Raw genomic sequence first — 19,712 nt, 5'->3', positions numbered from 1 at the left:
ATGTTTAATCTTAATTGGAGAAAAGGAAGGCTCAAATCTCCGTTACAAATAAGAAGCGCTGTAGATTAATAGCTGGTGATTATTCTTATTACAACTCAAGCCAAGATCTTATGTGAATTTTTGAAATTTGGTCCTTGGCAACAAACAACCCACTTGGGCCTTGATAAAAACCAAACTCGAGCTTGTGACTGGATTCACCATGCAGGAGGGAGACCAATTCAATGCACCCTCGCACTACCAGGTCTTGACCAACCGACAGAGGGATATTGGGATTTCTTAGTTTTTGAATGATTCCGTCATGCTCGCGTTGACTTAATAAGACACCTTTGTTGCCCTTGGATCCTGTGACATGATCTGTGTCATGAAAAGATTAGGTGGTGAGATGCAACAAAATCAGCCCCATGTACGCCAATCAAGGATCAAGAGAGAAATCGGCTAAACAACACACACCTGTTATCTTCACACCCAGATTGCTCAATGCTTGGTCGACCAATTCCATCAAATAACTTTTTTCCAATTCGGTTAACCAAAGTTTTGCGTTGTTCACGGCGCCTTTCATGCGGTATGACATTAAGGAAGTTTATATTGTTGGCTTTGGGTATGTTGTTTTGAATATTTGATAGTCCGAGAAAGAAAACATACCATTGTCGCAGATGCAAAGGGCATGGCAGATTTGTCTTTTGTTCCTCAAGATTTCGGTCTCAGTTGCTACAGAGTGGAAGAATTCCGGAAGCTGATCTATAATCGAAGCAACAACGTTGCGAGTTAAGTGCCGGCTAATTATATCGTGATTGAGCAGAGCCAACGGGCCTAATAAGTAGATTTCGCGATCCGCCTTGAATTTTATTATCATAGACATATCCGTAAATGAGGTTATGTAATGCAATTTTTGGTGAAAGATGATGAGCCTTGGGGGCTCTTGGGGGCCACCAGGACACCGATAAGGTGGATATGTACATATTTAAATACATAATATGAAGTGAGCTGAGTTGCTAATTGCGGCATTCTACATACTGTACAATTCTTCAATATTCTGCATTAGTGTTTGACCGTATGGTGGCGCCACGTCTCTGCTCAACGACGGCCAGATCAGGAAACTCCGGACGGAAAGCGCCTCCTCCGCCGATGCCCAACCATCATGTAGAATTTCTGTTTTTTTTTTTTTTACTTGTTGACTCTTGCTTGGATATCCGGATGGTCTCGGCAGATAAAAAAGGTTTCTTCAGCCAAGATCCAATTCGCCGCGCTCTTCTCCAGTCTCTTGTGGACATTCACTAGCGGTTCCAGTTTGTACTCATCTCATGGTACCGTCGCTCGCCGGTCTTCTTCCTACCTCAAGACTGGTTCCGGGTGCCGATCGTCTGGATCCTCAGCTTTCCTTCCGCACCTTATGCCTCAGCTTTCCTTCCGCACCTTATGGTAACCTCTCCTCCGTCTCCCTTTTGCTTTTTTCTTTCCTGGTTCCTTTGACTGATCATCTAACTCTCCTTGGCTTTGGTATTGTTAATTCTTAGGTTCTGTCTCTACGACCGTGTGGACGATTGTCTGTATACGTGCATTCACCTTCAGCGGAGGTATTCTAATAGACACCTTTGGCGTCTCCTCCGTACAACCTTTCTGCCATTCGGCTCTCCATCAGTTTGCGTGTCCACTAAATATTACCCGTCGGGGCCATTTTTTTTACATCAGAGCCTTCAGTGCCCCAGGAAGATCAGACACCAACCTCCAAAGCTCAGCCCTTGCTCAAGTAGATTGTCCCCTTACCAACAAGAAACATATCCCCCTGTCGTCCCCTCCTTAAAAATGCTGCGCTTCGTTCAGCACACTCTCATCCTCAGCACTACGGAACAACCCCCAACACGCCCCATATCCTCTCCATACACACTATTGAGCCCGCCCCTCATCGCATTATCCTCCTACCGGTCCGACCCTTCAAGCTCTTTGTATCAATCATGCTGAGCATTAACCATGGCTCTACACGAGTATTTTTCTCCTTGTATCAATCATGCAGAGCATGTACAATAAACCATTATCTGTACCCTTCAATCATGAAAAGACAAACAACAGTCCTGATTGCTTGGAATTCTTGGTTTAAGCAGGATCCACTGATAAGATGAATACATGTAAATATTTAAATCTTTATTAGCTATCCTACACTCCTCATGGTGTATGTATATAGATGACAGCTTCTCAAGCTGATGCCCACCCAAAAAAAAAAAAAAAAAAAAAAGTCAAAATTTACCAAATATCCCAAATGTCCCAAATTTTTTACAAGATATCCCTATTGGGATATCTGGTCACCAAAAAAGTGATAATTTCTCTTTTCACCATCAACCTATAGAGGATTGGTCACATATGGTAGTTTAGCAGTAGTAGTCTTGAGTACCGTAGAGTCAGTCAGTCAGTAGAGTGTTAGTACAGTAGTTGAATCAACAACCAACCAACCAACCAACAACAAACCAACAAACAACCAACAACCAACCAACCAACCAACCAACCAACAACCCATTCTCCTTATTAGCATATTAGTAGTAGTAGTAGAAGTAGAAGTAGTAGTACAAATTATAACATCAACAACAGTAGAGGAACTTCACCATAACAAACCACGTTATCCTTAGTTATAACCGGTCTAAAAACACATTGAATTAGGTATTTAGGTCTGATAGAGATTACTATATAAAAGTAAGAGCTATCTTGGAATCTGCCACATTTTTTTAAATATTGATTACAAGACTCTTGGTTATTTGCATAGTACTATTAGTGGGGCAGGTCTTTCAAACCACCCGTAGATTGTAATAGCCTTTCAAACTATTCATACAATTTATTTCCCCCTCAAAGGAACTTCAATTACCCATCCATCTCTGGAGTCCTACAACGGTAGTCAAGATTTTTTTTGATCAGAATATCAACTCTTCTGAGGCCAATATTGTTGAAGTCGTAATCGGAACGAAAGAAAGACATTTTGTCATAAGCCTGAACCGCTTTGTTGAACGTGTCTGCACAAAAAGCTGCTGTCCTGCGGTTCTGAAAGATTTCAAGAGACTAAGATTTGTATTTCTTGATGTTAGACTCTAGCTTGTGGGAAACAACTTTTAAGGAGAGACAAAACTATTAAGAGCTGGGGTGATTTACCTAAGAGCAGGAGTTTGGGCCGCTCTCTGAAGATGATGAGAATAGAAATGAACAACGGAGCGAAACAATAATCTAGATGATTGACCTGCGTCAGTCAAAGAAACATTGTTTTGCTCTTTAGTTGTACACACCCGGACCATCGGGGCGCCCACTTAACGCAGCCAGGGGCGCCACCTGCGCCCCGCAAGGGGGGAACGCCAGCTGGGCATGGCTCCCCAGGATATTAAATTGACATACAGGCCCCACGCCATACGTTCGTTCTGGTTGGCGCCAACCTGAATCGACCACATGACGCCTAGGCCGGGGGGGGCGTCAACTTGACATACCGGGGAAGCAGGTCAGGTTGGCGCGGGCGATGGCGGGCGCTAGGCGAGGGGTTTGGCCCTCCTAACGACGCCCGTATGGGCGGCATGCGGTCCCTCGGCGTGTTGTCAGGGTATGACTACCTGAGCCGTCCCCTGGGAAGCCCAGGTGGCCGGTCGGATGCCGCCATCGTGGCATCTTTCTGATCGAGCGCCGCTACGCCGCGCGGGCGTGGCTAGGCCATCATTGAGGGCGTAAGGAGCAACGCCGGGTGGCCAACGCTAGGCCTTCATGGTGGTCAACATGGGTAGCGTGGGGCGCACAGCAACGCCTGCGGCCACCAAATCCATGGGGCCATGAGGTTGGGGCAACTATGTATCTCTCAGGCGGCGCAATCACAACACCGAGGGTCCCTCCTTGCCTGGGGTCCAATAAGACATTGCAGGAGAAGGGGGGGGGGGCAGATCTTAATCCAATACTGAGCCAGCAGAGAGGGATATCGAGGTGGAAACGGGCCCGCTGGGGGCCCGAGAGTATGGGCATTGGGCCATACATTTCATTTCTGGGCTAAGATGGGGTACGTAGGGAGGATAACATAGGGAACAACTTGGATAAGATTGTGTAGGTAGGGAGGATAACATGGAGAACAACTTGCAGTGGGGGGGTTGTAGGGAACAAGGTCCAATGGAACAGGGGGCTCAGGCCATTAACGGCATTGGCGGTCAGGTGTAAGTGGCGGCCCTTTGGGTGATGGGGGCGGGGGCATGAGGGGGACAGACGATGACGCACCATCTCAATTCTGGCCGCTAGCTCTGCTTGGATAGGTGTGACACCGAGATTGGTGTACATCTACTGTGTCGGAGTCAGAACTACCGGCTGGGGTGCTAAGTCTGGCAGGTTGTCCCCCTGGTTGGCCCTTGCTTGGTTGAAGTGGGCAAAAGTGTTAAACCAGGCTCGTGTGGGAGGGGGGGGGGGGGGTTGCCTCGCCGCGGGCGCGCTGGGCAGGGCGATCATCGTCAACTATGTCAGCAATGGTCCAGGGCTGGCAAAATAAGGGTGCTGGGGGGGGGGGGTTGTGGTAGCTCGGAGGAACTTACTGTTGTCGCTGGGGGTCCCGGGCCAACGCCCGGTCGGGTTTGGCGTAGAAATCATGGGCGCAAACAACAAGTAGGGCTGGGGCTGAAGGAGGGAGCCAAGGGGATGGGGTGGTGGTGACGGCAGGTGACGGCAAGGTCCGGTGGGTTCCAATGGTTGGGGTGGCGTGGGAACTGGTCTCCTACTATTCGCCATGCTGGGGGCTCTATAGTCTCTACTTAAGGGTTGGGGCCCCGAGGGGCGGTACCCTAAGTGGCTGTTGAGGCTGCGTCAATAGCTGCGCACGTGGCCCTAATTCGGGTGCGGCTGCGGGCCAAATGAACTTGGGCCACGCCCCCCAACCGAGTCGGGCCGGGTGACCCCGCCCGTGAATGCGGCGTCTGGCCCGAGGAGGCCCGGCCCATGAGATCGGTGTGTCTGATGCGGGCACCAAGTCCATTTTCCCCACCCAAGGCCGCGGACGTGACTTTGATTGACGGCCTTTGATTCGACCTGAGATCCACGGATATGGCAACTCCAATGCTTCGTCCCCCTTGCCAGGGGACAGAGCTTGCAGCGGCAGACGTTGTCAGGGTAGGTGAAGTCTTTGTCGGGGTTCATATTCAGTTGCGTGTTTGGGGAAGGTTGTGGAGGTGAAGGATGGAGGGCGTGTTGAAACTCGCGCTGCACACGCGGTAGCGCATCGTGTGAGGAAAAAGTCCAAAACATCAAGACACTTGATCTCATCAAGACAAACCTAACCGGTTGAACCCCTCTTCCATCTCTCTCACTCATTCGGGACCTTTTCATCATTGAAGCTCAAATTTTCTTCGATCTCTCAGACTCAATCAGCTTCAGCAAGATTTGAAATCTGTTCTCGCCAATTTAACTCAAGACGGCGCTTCCTGCTCAATCGCCAATATCTTTCGACGGCGCTCAACTCTTCAAGTATCCAACTTGGTGAGAAGGCACCGAAGCAACTCAGAACATCTCCTCGATTCTCACTGATCATCTCTTCAATTAATTAGCTATCCTTCTCATACGCGTATCACCTCGCTTCCCTTCTTGTCTTCCCGATCAGATTCTCTCTTCACTTGGTTTGTTCCCATCCTCATTGATCCTCTCCTCATAATCCCAACTAACCTCATTTCTATCTTAGTCTTGTCCTCTTATTGTCCACTACTCTCAGGTTGTCCATTATTCCCATATATATCTTTATCAAATCAGGGTTGGTTATTCTTTATCTTGTTGTCACTTCTTCCTTCTATTGCCTATTTCTCATCATCATGTTTTGTAGTTTCTGGTTTTGAATTCCGTGAAATACAGTTGCAGGTTCTTTAGGGCGGGAGTGGTCAATGAAAGAGAATCGATCCATTCCTTGCACTGCCGCGACGGGTCCCTTCTGGTACCTGTCGGGAGTGAGGGGTTACGGTAGTGACAGGAGGCTCCGGGAGCCTCCGTCTCACTTTGGGCGCGCACATAGGCGTGCCTGTGTGCGCGTTCCCGTTTGGACCGGGTGGTTGCTTGCCAAGTGTCTTTGACCTTGGACATGCATAGTTTTTCTTTCTTCTTACGTGTTCAGACATGTGTGTGCCGAGATGACTCTCTAAACCACTGTCCTAGGCCGTCCTGGATACCAATACCGGTATCCCAAGACGGCCGCGTGTGGGTCGGGGGGGAGTTTTCACCTTGTGTCCCCCGAGCCCCAAGAGTGCGTAAGAGTTTACTTTGCGTCTTGGGGGCTCAAGAGGAGGGAAAAAACCCCCTGAGCAGAAGAAAAGAAAAGAGCACGCGTGGAGGGGGATCCGTGCTAGACCCAAATCTCTCTGGCCTGGGCAGGAGCCCTTGCACACAATCCCACTCCGCTGCTGGTCATGCCGAGCGTTGTGTTATTCTCTTTGAAAGCTGTTTGACCCTTGGTTTTAGAAACAAAAACTGGGGTTAATTGTCTAGATTCCTCTTCCCTCTGAGATCTGAGTCTCGTGAGCTTGGTTTGGTTAGGTTGTGGTTTCAAAATTGTAAATCTTTTAAATTTGTAGAAACAGGGGATCTAGATCTAGTGGTAGTAAAATTGGCAGCAGGTGGGACTGTTGGAGTCCGGAGCTGTCACCTCTGGACAATGTGTCTGCTTTGTTCTCCTTAGAGGTCACCCTTTTTGCTGTTAGGTCTATTTGGAGCTTGACAAGGAGGGCCTGGATCTTTTTCCACTCCTCGTTCACCCAGAAATCATTTGACTTGCGGTTTTTAATGGCGAGTTCAGCGGTGGTGTTGTCTGTCCAGACAATCAGGTTATTCCCGGCTTGGACACCGAGTTTCTCTAACATAGTCAAACCGATCCGAATCGCAACAGTTTCTACCCATGCAATGTTTCTTCGGGGTTTCTGTTCTCCTTCCCAGCCTTGCGTTAACTGAAACCGAGCCCAGTGTTTGTCTATGAGTACTCCTACCCCAAATCTAGTTGAGGCATCTCCGATCCATCCAATGTCGGTGGGGTCTACGCTGGGGATTAGCCTTGTCTCTTTGAATGTACACAGCGTTATCATCCATTGCTTGAGGTCGGCTTTGACGGTTTTTGTTACTTTCCGTGCGGCTTTGTGGTTTTGCCAACCCTTCAGCCAACCCTACAGTCCGCAAAGATAACATCTGAGTTGGGGGAGTATGCAAGATACGTGGTTGAGCCTTCCAGCAAGGACTTCAAGTTGGTTATAGTGGTATTTCCTTCCCTCGATCTGGAATTCTCTGATCTGCGTGATCCGTTCTTGCAGTTTCCCTGGGGGGAGGCGAACGGTTTTGTCTACGCCGTTCCAGACAAATCCGATGAATTTTTGTTCAGCTTTGAAATTGGTGTTCTTCTCAATGTTGGTCTTGACCCCGAGTTCTTCGGATCTCTTGACAATATGCGTCATATCTACGTTGGTATTGATTTCCTTGACAAAAAGGTTGTTGTTGACCCATCAGAAGACTTTGATGAGCTCAAACTCCTTGGACATTAGTTCTTTCCAAGCGTCGGCGGGTTGGCCAAACAAACCGCAGCCCGCTACTCCTCCAAAGGTGATGCGGGTGTCCACATACAGTTTGTTTTCGAAGTCTTGGACTAGGAGGTATGGCCACTGATCTGCTGCTGTTGGTATCTGGCGATATGCCTTTTCCCAATCGAACAGGGCGAGTAGGCAGGGTTCTTGTCTCCCGCGAAAGAATTTCGCCACCACTGCGAAGTCATCCCATGTCGTAGGGAAGTTGTCCGCGTTGACAAACAAGTTTACCAAGGGTATCTCTGGGTTGTCCCTGGGGAAAGAGAGGTCGTTTATTGGTCTTAGAGACCCATTGCCGTTGATGACGGCACCCAGAGGGTTTGACCTGAAAAAGGGGAAATGTTTGTGGACTTCATTGTGTGTGAAAGGGCCGAACATACGTTTTGCCGCCACTTCCTTCCTGATCAATTCTTTGATCTTATCACGTGCTAGCAGCGCTGAGGCGTGGTTTGGGGGGGTGAAGTGCGGTAGGTTTTTGCACATGTGTTGGGGAATGCCTTGCGGGAAGCCGTTGCGGAACCCTTCGATTACATCTTGATACTCCGGTATCAGGCCCGCCTTGTTCAGCGCTTCTTCCCACTTGGGAATATCCATCTCGCACGATATTCTCACAGGCCAATCATCAGAAACTTGGACAGTAGCTATTGCGTTTGAGAATGTAGAATTGGATTTCTGTGTTGTCTTGTAACTTTGGCTATGTACAATTGCAGACCACAACAAAAAATTTTTTGGAGAGGAAACAGTGAAAACATGAGCTTAAAAATTCCAGAGGCTGACGTTATTTCCTGTTTATTTGTGAAGAGCAAACCATGAATGGTCAAGGTTGGGTTGGGGTTTGACAGGGGGGAAAGAAAGACAAGTCAAGTTTGGGAGGCTTACGGCGTAGCCTCTGGTGCCTTAGGTTCTCCGTTGCCCCCGTTCCCCTTATTTTGCTCGTTATACTTTGGATTGAAGTTCTTCCCCAGGTAGCCTCCTTTCTTTTGTGGCTTCAAACCGCTTGGGCCCGGTTGGTCGTTGTCCTCAGAGGGACGGTTGTAGCCGTTCTTGTGGTTGTTGTTGGCGTTACCTCTGCCGCCCGAAAGCTGTTTGGGTTGGCCGGTCAGAGGATCCCAGTCCGCTCGTTGTCCATTGGCGGCATAGGGGTTGTCCGTCATCCCTATCTCTCCGAAGTTTTGGGCATCTCCGTAGACATCTTCAAAGATGTTTTTCCGGAAAACAGAGATGTCGGCAACGGCCGGCTTCCCATTCACTAAGACTCGGTAAGAGAAAACCGTTGATTGGACATTGACGTCATATCGGAGTGCTGCCATGAAGCCGTTCTTTGCCATGATGCGGTCGCAATGGCTCTTGTGTTTTAGGACTCAGCCAGCGAACGTGTGGAAGTTTTACAAGTCGCGAAGTGTTTGGTGGAAGCCTTGGTGGTTGGTCGTCCATTGGCTGAACGACTGCGTCCATTCACTAGGGTACGGGTACCCTGTGTATCGAAGTCGGCTTTCTGACGTGTTGTCTTTGGATTTGGGACGCTTCTCAGCGTAGTGCGCGATTGCCCGGTCTTGCCATTGCTTATTGAATATGGTGAGGGGCAGCGGGCCCCTCAGCTCCTTGATTTTCTTGTCAAAGTAGGGTGTGAAGCCCACATCGCGGTGCGTATTCACTTCTTGGCTGGCTGTAAATCGTGAAAAAGCCGTTGTGAGTTTTGGTTTTGGTATGCGTGGTGTGTTCTTTGGTTGCTTACCAAAGACAAGATCATTCTTGCTAACCACGTGGCCTTGTCCTCCGATCACCTGAGGCTCATCGTCATCCATTGATAGGTCTAGGATCTCGGGGGAGTCTTCCCTAGGACGTTTGGCGGATGTGGCCGGTTGATTGTTTGGTGCTTCTGGTAGCGCTCGTGCCATTGAGAGGTATACGTCCCAGAGCATCTTGGCCTTGGCCGCTTCGCCGGTGTTTGTGGCTGCCATGGCTTTGGCCATGATGGTGGCTCGGTCAGTCACCGAGATCAAGTTCCCGGTGAACTGTTGTCTTTGACCTGTTGGGGGTTCCGGGACTTTAGCGGTTTGGGGGCATGTCAGATGTGATGTAGTCCCCAATGCTGTATTTAGTATTGAGGTGCTTACTGGTTTTGTCTCCCAGAAGCGCTAGGGTGCTTGGCACTTTGCCTGCGGCCGTGGGGGGTTGCCCTTTGTCCTTGTCCCCTGAGGTCGAGAGGCCTTCCGCCGATCCTCTCGCGACAACAATCTTTGTCGCGCTTCTGGTCTGAGGGGCGGATTTTTTGGTTGTTTTCCCTTTGCTGGATGGCTGGGGTACATTGGGGTTCTCTTGGCTTTGCCGTTGAGTTTTGGCTTGCTCCTGGGAGCCTGAGCCTTTCCCCTTGGTCGTTTGGGTTGTTAGCATGCCCTCGACAGTAGAGTCTTTGCTTGCTGGGTTGGGTTCCACTGGAATCCCGCTAGCGGCTTTCACAGCGTTTGATAAAGCGGAGAGTCGGTCTGTCATCGTGTTCCGGGGTTTTGTTGTCTAATGAAGTAATTAGATGTGCAAAAAGAAAAAGGTCGGAAAAAGGACGTTGAAAAAGGAAAAAGGATGATGTCGAGGTTATGAAGCTGACTAGAACGTAGTGGGTAGTAGACAAATGACCAGAGTGCCTGGGGGCTGAGCGGGTGCCCAAAGGCTTCTGCCTTTTATGGTGCGCTGGCTAGCCCATTCGGGCCCAGATCTTGGTCCGTCGCTGTGTCTCCACGCCTCTTGGGTGTCCTAGCCGTCTGTAGCTACAACTACTGAGGCGTTGGGGGGTGGCTTGGTTCTGAAGCCCCGAAGCCACCTAAAACACTGTGAAGCCCCCCTCGACACTGGGACTTCACACGAGGGGCTATGGGATCACCTAACCCCAAACCCCCCGCGGACTCGAGTACTTGGACTCGAGCCCACGCTTCCCTAGTTGAGCAGAGATCTAATCTCTCTTGACTAGGTGAGCCCCTGTTTCCTTTTTCCCTTTTCTCCCCTTCTCATGATTGTATCTAGCCAAGAGAGATCTAATCTCTCTCAACTAGTCTTTGAAATTATAGCCCCACGTTTGGAACTAGAACTCCAAAGGCTCTTTTGCCTCGCTCCCGTGCCATTTTGTCGTTGTCACCAGTGAGGGTTCATAGAACCCTTACACTTTTTTTTTCTCGTTGCAAACAGCCAGGATCAGTCGGATCCCCCTCAGAATCGTTTCTCGCCGGTCAATCGTGACCCCTTGTTCTCGCAACCGGTCAATCGTGACCATCGAATCTCGCCGGTCAATTGTGACCCCTTGTTTTCGCAACCGGTCAATTGTGACCATCGAATCGTTCCAACTCATCGCACTTCCCTGGAACAAATTCTTGCTCCTATCTCGGTGGCCAAACAAGCCCATGACAACCCGTAACACAAACAACGAACCCCTCTTGCCCATTACTGACCCCAAGGAAATCCTCCAAGCAGCTCGCCGCAGGGCTCGCCTTGACGCTGCGCTGACTGCAGCAAACCCAATCTCCGTTCCCCTCCCGTGCTCGCCGCCACCTTCTCACAACGCTAGCCTACCTATAGTCGCCCCACAGGCGGACCCGAGGTTACCTGACATCTTTCCTCGACAGACCGCCCTGACCGATCCCAGCACCATGAAACACTCGGAAGAATCAAACCTACCTGGTCCCTCGACCTCATCAAACCAGGAGGCCAAGGGTGAAATGAGCATCACCGACTGCTTCAAAACACTCTTGACCATTCAGAAGAACACGGCAGTGCAATTCCAAGCAGCCCAACTCCAAGCCGAACAAGCCCAAACGCAAGCTGATGAGCAGCGTCGCCGTGATGCCGAACGGATCGCCGCCATCAAGGAGCAACGGCGATTGGACAACAAACGGTTTGTGGAGCTCCGCCGCCTTGATGCAGACCGGATTGCCGCCATGGACGAGCAGCGCAGACTGGACATTGAAAGGATGGTTGAACAACGCCGGCTAGACGCCGAGAAGCTTGCCCTTTTGGAAGAGATAGCCGTGAACAGCGCCAACAGACAGGAGCCGACACAACATTCAAGCATGCGTACAGATGGTCGCATTGATCTCACGCGTTTTCGAACCTCAGATGGGCCACAGTTCAAGGGCCCTTTCCAGGAAGTTGAACCTTTCCTCACTTGGATGCAAGGAGTTACAATCTTCTACTCTACTCGCAATGTCACCCACCCAGACAACAAACGATTGATACTCGGCGCCTTGATCTCAGAGACGAACCTATTGTCCTATTATTCGAACGTATCTTCCACATTCAACGGCAAGTCGTGGGATGAATTTCAAGCCTGCCTATTCAAATTCTGTCTACCGGAGGACTGGCGCACAGAACTTCGTCAAGCAATTCAACACCTCGAAATGGCAAACACAGAATCATTCATGGAGTTCTCGGGACGCGCACGCACTCTCCAAAGCCTAGTGAACTTCGAGAAGGCCTCTATCTCTGACTTCGATCTCGCTGAATTTGTTATGTTTGGATTACCCCACGCGCTCAAGACCAAAGTCAAGGACTTTCAACTACTCTCGGTCGCAAACTTCAGCTACAGCGACTTTGAAAGCCGCACTAACGGATTCTATGCCACCTTACCCCGTACAAGACCCACCGCCAGCCGAAGCTCGAATAGCCCGGGTCCCAACACAGTGGCCCGCCTGGAACCGGAAGCCTACTTATGGCGCCTTTTCTTGTACCTCGACTCGATCGGGAAATGTCATTTCTGCAAAGGACACTGCGGAAACCCAGCCGGAGCCTGCCCAGGCCCTCAAGAGCGTCGAATCTTTATTCCCCCTTCCTTCGTAACCCCCCCAAAACCTAGTAACTATATCGCACCCCGAGCTTGGAAGACAGCCCAAGGACCTTCAGCCCCGACCGCAGGCAAAGCAACAGGCCATCCAGCAGGTGTAGCTGCAGTATCCAACAAGGCGCCAGCATTCGATGAAGCTGGTTTATCCGCTATTGCAATGATTGAGGGCCAGATGGAAGCCGAAGCTCTACAGTATGGAGATGACCCATTGGTCTTTATTGAACGAGATAATGAAGACTCGGTACCCTCCGATAGCGAAGAACCCCTGATAGTGAAAGAAACAATCTCCCTTGCTGGAATCCAATCGAGCGATGCCTCCCGATCAACGTACCAGGAGGACCTTCTGGACTTTCTGGACAATCCCGCCGCAACAGAGGGAGACAATAAGTACGCCGCAACCTACCAGAAATCAATCCCCCCTTGCTCTCTACATTCCTTTCACGCAGGAAGACGCTTACGCGGACCCCCTGTTACAGGTTGTAAGCGACCCCATTCATACCGTCGTCCCCAATCTCCGACCTTTTGTCTACCGACCAACGGGAATCCCCCGATCACCATTCCATTACATTCATCCTTCCCCACCGTCCTGCTTTGTCCTATTTTCCCAACCCCCAATCTGCCTCCCCCCCCACGAATCAACACACCATCCGAATTCGAGATGGTCACCTACAAAAACACGGTTACCTACGACACACCATCAAATCAACAACAGCCTCCGTTCTACCGAGGACACAAGAGTAACAGCTGCGCTCTTCCCCGATTCTTTTCCGCTCACTCCACCCTTGCCATTCGCACTCGTCTCCCCGATCGCTCCCCTTTTTTTATAGGAGGGGAGACTGTGAAGCCCCCCTCGACACTGGGACTTCACACGAGGGGCTATGGGATCACCTAACCCCAAACCCCCCGCGGACTCGAGTACTTGGACTCGAGCCCACGCTTCCCTAGTTGAGCAGAGATCTAATCTCTCTCGACTAGGTGAGCCCCTGTTTCCTTTTTCCCTTTTCTCCCCTTCTCATGATTGTATCTAGCCAAGAGAGATCTAATCTCTCTCGACTAGTCTTTGAAATTATAGCCCCACGTTTGGAACTAGAACTCCAAAGGCTCTTTCGCCTTGCTCCCGTGCCATTTTGTCGTTGTCACCAGTGAGGGTTCATAGAACCCTTACAAACACCGTCTCGCCTGTTGTCAGAAACATGGGCTGAGGCTTGGGCCCCTAGTCCTCGTCTCCGAGGCTTGGTGCCTCTGGGGCCTAGGGGGCCGCGACGCAACGCAAGATCTGTCGCTCCACGTCTCATCCATGGACCACGTGACCTTGCTGCGCTCCGGTTCTCTCCAAGGAATTGAGGTGTACTGCAACACCCCAATATGTCGAGGCCAGGTCCCTGCCAAGGGAGCTGCACCGCAGGGGATGTTTTGTCCCAAGTACGGTCTCATACGGTCTCATAGCCTGTAAGCGGTTGCCGGACTGAAACGGCGGGCATGCTCAGGTCAATGGCCAGTGTCATCAGGTCGCCAAGAGACCGCCTCGCCCGCGCGGTGGGGCCAGACGCCTCAGTGGGTTGCCACCCAGGCCGTGTGGGGGCGGCCCCCTGATGTGGACCTTGCGTGCCGCCTACCTGACCCGGCCGACCCGGTGGCGCCCCCTGGTGGCGCCACGGCTGCGCAGGTGATGAACGCCTGCCCGACCATCCCAACAGGTTGGCCTGCGGGACGGACGACCGGCAGGCGCCCAGATTGGCATACAGCAAACTGGGGTGGGTCCTGACGCCACCTGGCCTTAGGCGCCCCACCCCCTATCACAGTGACGCCAAGCTGGACTCCGGGTCAAGATGGTGTCATGTAACACCCACTGGGCGCCTGTACGGCCCTGGCGTCCTCATGGCGCCGCAGCTTTGCCCGATTCATCCGGGTGTGTATGTCCTTAATTCTCTGCTACTCAGCGCACGAAGTCCTTACTGTTGATGCGCTTTTGATCTTTAAGACCCAGTAGTTTAAGGGCCCAATTATAAACCAGTTTTGGGATAATTTTGGGATTGTTTTCAAATAAGTTTGAAATCAAAAAAAGTTATCTTGGTGGTGCAGATACAGGGGTCAAAACAGTTTCCAACCTGTTTCAAACCAAGTGTAAATTATAAACCCACCACCATGCTGGATGAATTTCCGGCGCAACTGAACGTGAGCCTCACACTACCAAAGGTTGCGCCGTTTTCCTGACCAACCTCCAACGTCCTACCACCAACAACGTCCTACCTCCAACCACAGAATGATTCCTCCTTCTATCAACTCAACTCCCGAGGAGGCTGCGGCCCGGAGGGAGCTTTCCAAACAAGCTTGACCAAGCCCCTCATTAAGGCTTACTACCCGCAGGGTCTCTATCCCGGGGGGTCAATTTTTGTCTGAACCGGTGTGGTGTGCCAAATGTGTTTCAAGTATCAAATCACATAAAGTCACAGTTTACTATTGAGAAGGAGACATATTTCTAGATGTATTATTGCATAATTGGATTCTACAGGTCATATAACCCCTAGTCACTCACTGGAACCACTAGGCTAGCTGCACTCAGTCAAAAGTTACTAGTATTATACTGTGTTCATAAGCATAATTACATACTGTAGAGATATTTTGATAGTACATATTATAGAATTAGACTCAAGGACATATTTGTAGTGTATGTAGTGGCGTGGTTTGGCTCTTCCCATGGCATGGTTTCACCTGTGGACAACTCAATGATTGTTGTTTGGCTCCACCCACGCACCACAGCATGGTTCCAACTGTGGACACCTCCAGGGTTGTTGTTTGTCTCCACCCACGTACCACAGCATGGCTCCACCTGTGGACACCTCCATAATTGTGTAGGCGCCATGGACACCACCACGTGGACACCACATGGACACCACAACCACAACCACGTGGGTACCATATGGACACCACCACCACAACCACGTGGATACCATCACCACATGGACACCTGTGTGGTGGTCACACCAGCAAAAATCCCTCACAAGGATCCCCACCAGCAAAAATCCCTCACATTTTACTATAAAAGGAGGAGATTTTCCCTCCTCAGTTTTCGGCATGCCACTCAGGCAATCCTAACCAGAACACACATCTCACTCAGAGTTACTAGTCACATCCACATAAAATCCAGTAGTGTGATCTCAATCAAGTTGCCCATCAACATCTTTCATGCCTCAGAGTAGTTCTAAGTAGTCAAGTAGCAAGCATCACCCACTTGTGCTCTTAACAAGTCAGAGTGATCTTAACCCATTGTGCTCTTAACTGAAGGTTAAGGAAGAGGGCAAAGACACTTTGAATAGTTCACATATGACATCAGTTCTCTCACAAGTTTTGTATCAGTTTATCTCCACCTTTCATATCACAAACATATAAAACCATATAAAACATATCTTATGTTAAAGACTCATTTCCATTATCTGACTCAAGGCTGCTGTAAAACCACTCTAACTCCATTTCCCATACAAAATCCACTTTCCGCTGAATTCAAGTTTGATCTAGGTCTGATAAGAGACTGCTGCACATAGTTTTCTCTATCATTAGTTTTGCCACAACAATAAATAAATTTGTTGTGATAGCTCTTGTGTAGTATCATAGAGGGGCAGGTCTTTCAAACCACCCGTAACAGTTGTAATAGCTTCTTACATCTTTGAAATATTATAACTGATATTTCCCCCTCGCAGAACTGCCACCCGTCCCAAAGGAGTTCTCACACCGGTGCACCAAGTTTGCTTACAAAAGAGTTAACAGGCCACCCTCCCAGAGGGACCCATGCAAGAGATATGCCATTCTCCCCTATCTTTATATACTGGGTGTACAATTTTGTTGTCTTGGAGTAATCCCAGACTTGATAAGCTTGGTATATACTCAAGACGGTGTTTTCCTGGTTTTCAAACAAGAACCCTTATGATCTATTCTGCCAAAAGCAACATGATGATGATAGTTTCCATCTGATGGTCGGGCAAATTTCGAGGACAGCCTGTGCGCACTAAAAGTTTCTTAAATGTCTTCAAATTGGATTTCAGGCACCATCAGATAACAAGAGACAACTGGGGGACAGTTTTTTGTGGGTGGTCGATCCGGCCCATAATACTGCTCCTACAATTGCGCCTCTAGAGCTGTGCGCTGTGCGGTTCTGCTGAGAGGCAAGGTCAAACGGGTCTGGGGACCGGGAGGGGGCCAATGATAATCGTGTAGCCTAGAGGCCTACAACCCCTTTTCTGCTCAGATACCGACACTTCTTTTTGGTATCAATAATGGTTCAGGAGGTAGTAGTATACAGGTACATGAAGGAGTAGATTTAGCAGTTATGTCGTGATTTTAGATGGTAATGGATTGGGAAGAGAGGAAGATTGAGGGGGCCAATTCCAAATGAAGACATTTCTATCCTTCCAAGCTGCGGAGAGAAGAGGATTGGATGGATGCGAGGGGTTTGCAATTGTAGCCAGCGAGTTCGCAGAGGAGCCAAGGCTGGGCAGCGACAGAGACGAGATAGGGGAGGCCGTTGGCGTGGCGACAAGCAGGGCCTGATAGTTGTCCACGAAGGCGAGCAAAGAGATGGCTGCGGAGGTCCGTTTCCAAGTGGCCAAGGGCGTGACGGCCAGACCCGGGCGGCTTTTGTCCTCGGCGGTCTCCGATGAGGATGTGGAGCAGCACGAGGAGCCTGAGGCCTGTTGCCAGTGGATACTTGCGAGACATACAGTGCCTGTGCGTGTGCCGTAGGCGATGATGTCCGAGGAGCGTCCGAGTTGACCGGGGCCAATGGCTCCCAGGGGATTGGCTTGAGACTGGGCAGGTCGTCGCATTGGCGGGTACTGAGGTTGGTGGCTTGGGATCAACTGCGCTTAGGGCCTGGCTGATGATACTGAGGCCAAGGGTAATGTTGGGGGGGGGAGGCGGGGGAAGGGTATCCGACGCGACTGGCCAGGATCCATCTTCATTTTCCTGGTAAACCTGCTGGGGTCGGTAGTAGTCCGGAGGGATGCGTGGTGCGTCGTCATTGGAGCCTCGTGAGGATTCATTGCGGTGGTTTTTCTTTGGCGGGGGGGAAGGGGGACCAAAATGTCGGTTGGGCAGCTGGGCAGACGTTACATATGATTATGTGCCATACACATGTTACTCAAGTTTATGTGTTATGGCGGGCCTGCTGAGCTGTAATTGCTATCAAAACAGTATTGGTAATCCAAATTTCCCCAAACCACCTCCCCGAGGTGGTTTGGGTTGTTTTGAGATTTTCAATTCCGAAAAAGTAAGCAAAACAATCTTTCAAACTTATTTGAAAACAATCCCAAAATTATCCCAAAACTGGTTTATAATTGGGCCCTAACTCTTGGCAAAACGGCGGAGGAGTGATGCGACGTTGCCTAAAGCAATTATACATTTCACATAAGCCTGTAGTTTCTGTTGCCGGTGGGGAATGCTAACTCTCACCGTCTCTGTCCGTTTCTCTTTGAGAAGGATTGGTTTGAGTGGTCTGGTCCTCTGTGACTTTGTCCGGGACTTTGGTGGATGCTGTGTTAGCTTTTCATCTTGACCATTTAGAGTTTGAATATGCAGCGGCTCACCTTTGGTGTTTGCTGATAGAGATGTTGACTTTCATTGGGTGCCAAAAGCCTTCGTACGAGTCCCGGGAGATCACCCAATTGTAGCATATTTCTCCTTGATGCAGGATCTAATTCAGAGTCCAAGCTTGCTGAAGATGCATCCGCATGTCGAGAAGGCTACATTCAGACAGCCCTTCAGATTTGTTTTACTAGTAGTCTGCGAAGCTCATAACAGTACTCACCAAATCAATATTGGCACTGATGTTGCCTTTGGGCATGAAGAAAAAAAAGATGTAGCATGTGGAAGCTTGCGGAAGAAATAAAGAAATTTTTGGAGAATTCCTAATTAAACATGTAGTGTCTGCTTTGTCTCACCTCATTTCATATTTTTCAAGACTAAGGGTTTTTCAAGACAAGGCCTTTACTTCAACACAAAATTGCATACGTATCATAGACCACAAAGCTGCATACATATCATAGACTGTGGGTGATATACATAAGCTAAACGTAAAAGGCTGACCATTGCAACCCATCATTGTCACCGAGCTAGTAGCCCCATGCCGCCTGGGCCAATTGGCAGTGGGACTGCATGAAAAGCGTCATGGAGATTATAAGAAGAACGGAGCATTAGAAGTCGAACATCAGTGGTTTCCGGAGCTTACATACATAAGACAAATAACTGACAATAGGTGGCCTATGTACATAGCTATGGCGGTTGCCTGAGCCACTGCAGTGCTGACACGTGCTGAGTCCAATGGTCACTGACTATGTATAGGACCCTGGAAACCCCCTATAAATGGGGGTAATGAAAATGTATGAATTTTTTGGCAAAAACCCAAAATGGTAGGCACAAAAACAGTATGAATGGGCTTTTTGGGCCTCAATGGTAAGCACTTCAAGTGTATGAATTTTTTCCTGGGTAAAGGAGGGTAGTAACTAAGATGTATGAAATTCTTGAGAGTTCACCAGAAAAGGACCTTCCCCCCCTCAGCAGCACCCTTGAATTCTACCAATTTTATTTCCCTCAATACTTCTTAAAACTCAAGCTGAAAATCACCAGAAGGCATTCTTGAGCCCAAAAGTGAAGAATTTCAACAATTGAACCCTCCTATTGTTTTCTTTTTTTGCATAGAGGACAAGAAAAGTGGAAATTTTGCAAAATTGAAGCACAGGCCCTTACTTTTGGTCCCTCAGCTTGGTGCCCCCAAGATTTTATTCTTTTACGCCACCCCCCCCCCCCCCCCCCCCCCCCCACCTCGGCAGCAATGGTAGGCATTAAGAATGTATGAAAAACTGGAAAATCCCCTGAGTGTAGGCATGAAACGTGTATGAATCAAGTCAAAAAATGTATGAATTTTGGCAAAATTCTGGATTTTACATTACCCCCCATTTATAGGGGGTTTCCAGGGTCCTCTATGTATCAGGCGCACAAGCGTATAAAGGTATCAAAAGGCATCCGGGTGCTGCAAGCTGTTTGATAGCTCACTAGGCAAGACTACTTCCAATCCCTCTGTAGCTCACCCGGCAAGAAATTTTCCAGCCCCTGCTCACTTTCCAAGACTATTTCCAGCCCCTCTTCGCATCGTCTCTTCAAGATGACAACCTTCTATGCTTGTCCGCATCTACCCACTTGCAACAATACAAAGTACAACAAGAAACCATGTGACGAACACTGCCGTCTTAGCTATCATCGAATCAAAAGCCATACGCTGAACAGAAAAATCCATGCGCACTGCCAGCCGCATTGCCCTGCACACAAGCTTGATGGTAAGAAGTACCAAACTT

The 19,712-nt window shown here is 49.5% G+C and overlaps 2 protein-coding genes across 2 annotated transcripts; both read right to left on the bottom strand.

Annotated features, from left to right (window-relative positions):
- Window positions 1–88: 88 nt before the first annotated feature.
- PtA15_6A597 (uncharacterized protein) lies at window positions 89–10,034 on the bottom strand (the record flags this gene model as incomplete). The annotated part of the gene is made up of 4 exons (XM_053170318.1): window positions 89–354; window positions 451–552; window positions 643–738; window positions 9,659–10,034. 4 exons carry the CDS (start codon window positions 10,032–10,034, stop codon window positions 89–91), a joined length of 840 nt encoding a protein of 279 aa, XP_053021522.1.
- A 6,657-nt stretch (window positions 10,035–16,691) lies between these two features.
- PtA15_6A596 (uncharacterized protein) lies at window positions 16,692–17,189 on the bottom strand (the record flags this gene model as incomplete). Its single annotated transcript, XM_053170317.1, has 1 exon — window positions 16,692–17,189. The coding sequence occupies one exon, from the start codon at window positions 17,187–17,189 to the stop codon at window positions 16,692–16,694; it is 498 nt and encodes a 165-aa protein (XP_053021521.1).
- Between the last annotated feature and the right edge of the window lie 2,523 nt (window positions 17,190–19,712).

The sequence above is a fragment of the Puccinia triticina genome, chromosome 6A, assembly GCF_026914185.1.
Source record: "Puccinia triticina chromosome 6A, complete sequence".
NCBI lineage: Eukaryota > Fungi > Basidiomycota > Pucciniomycetes > Pucciniales > Pucciniaceae > Puccinia > Puccinia triticina.
Note: the sequence above shows the minus strand (reverse complement) of the source record. Positions and strands in the feature narration are given on the sequence as shown.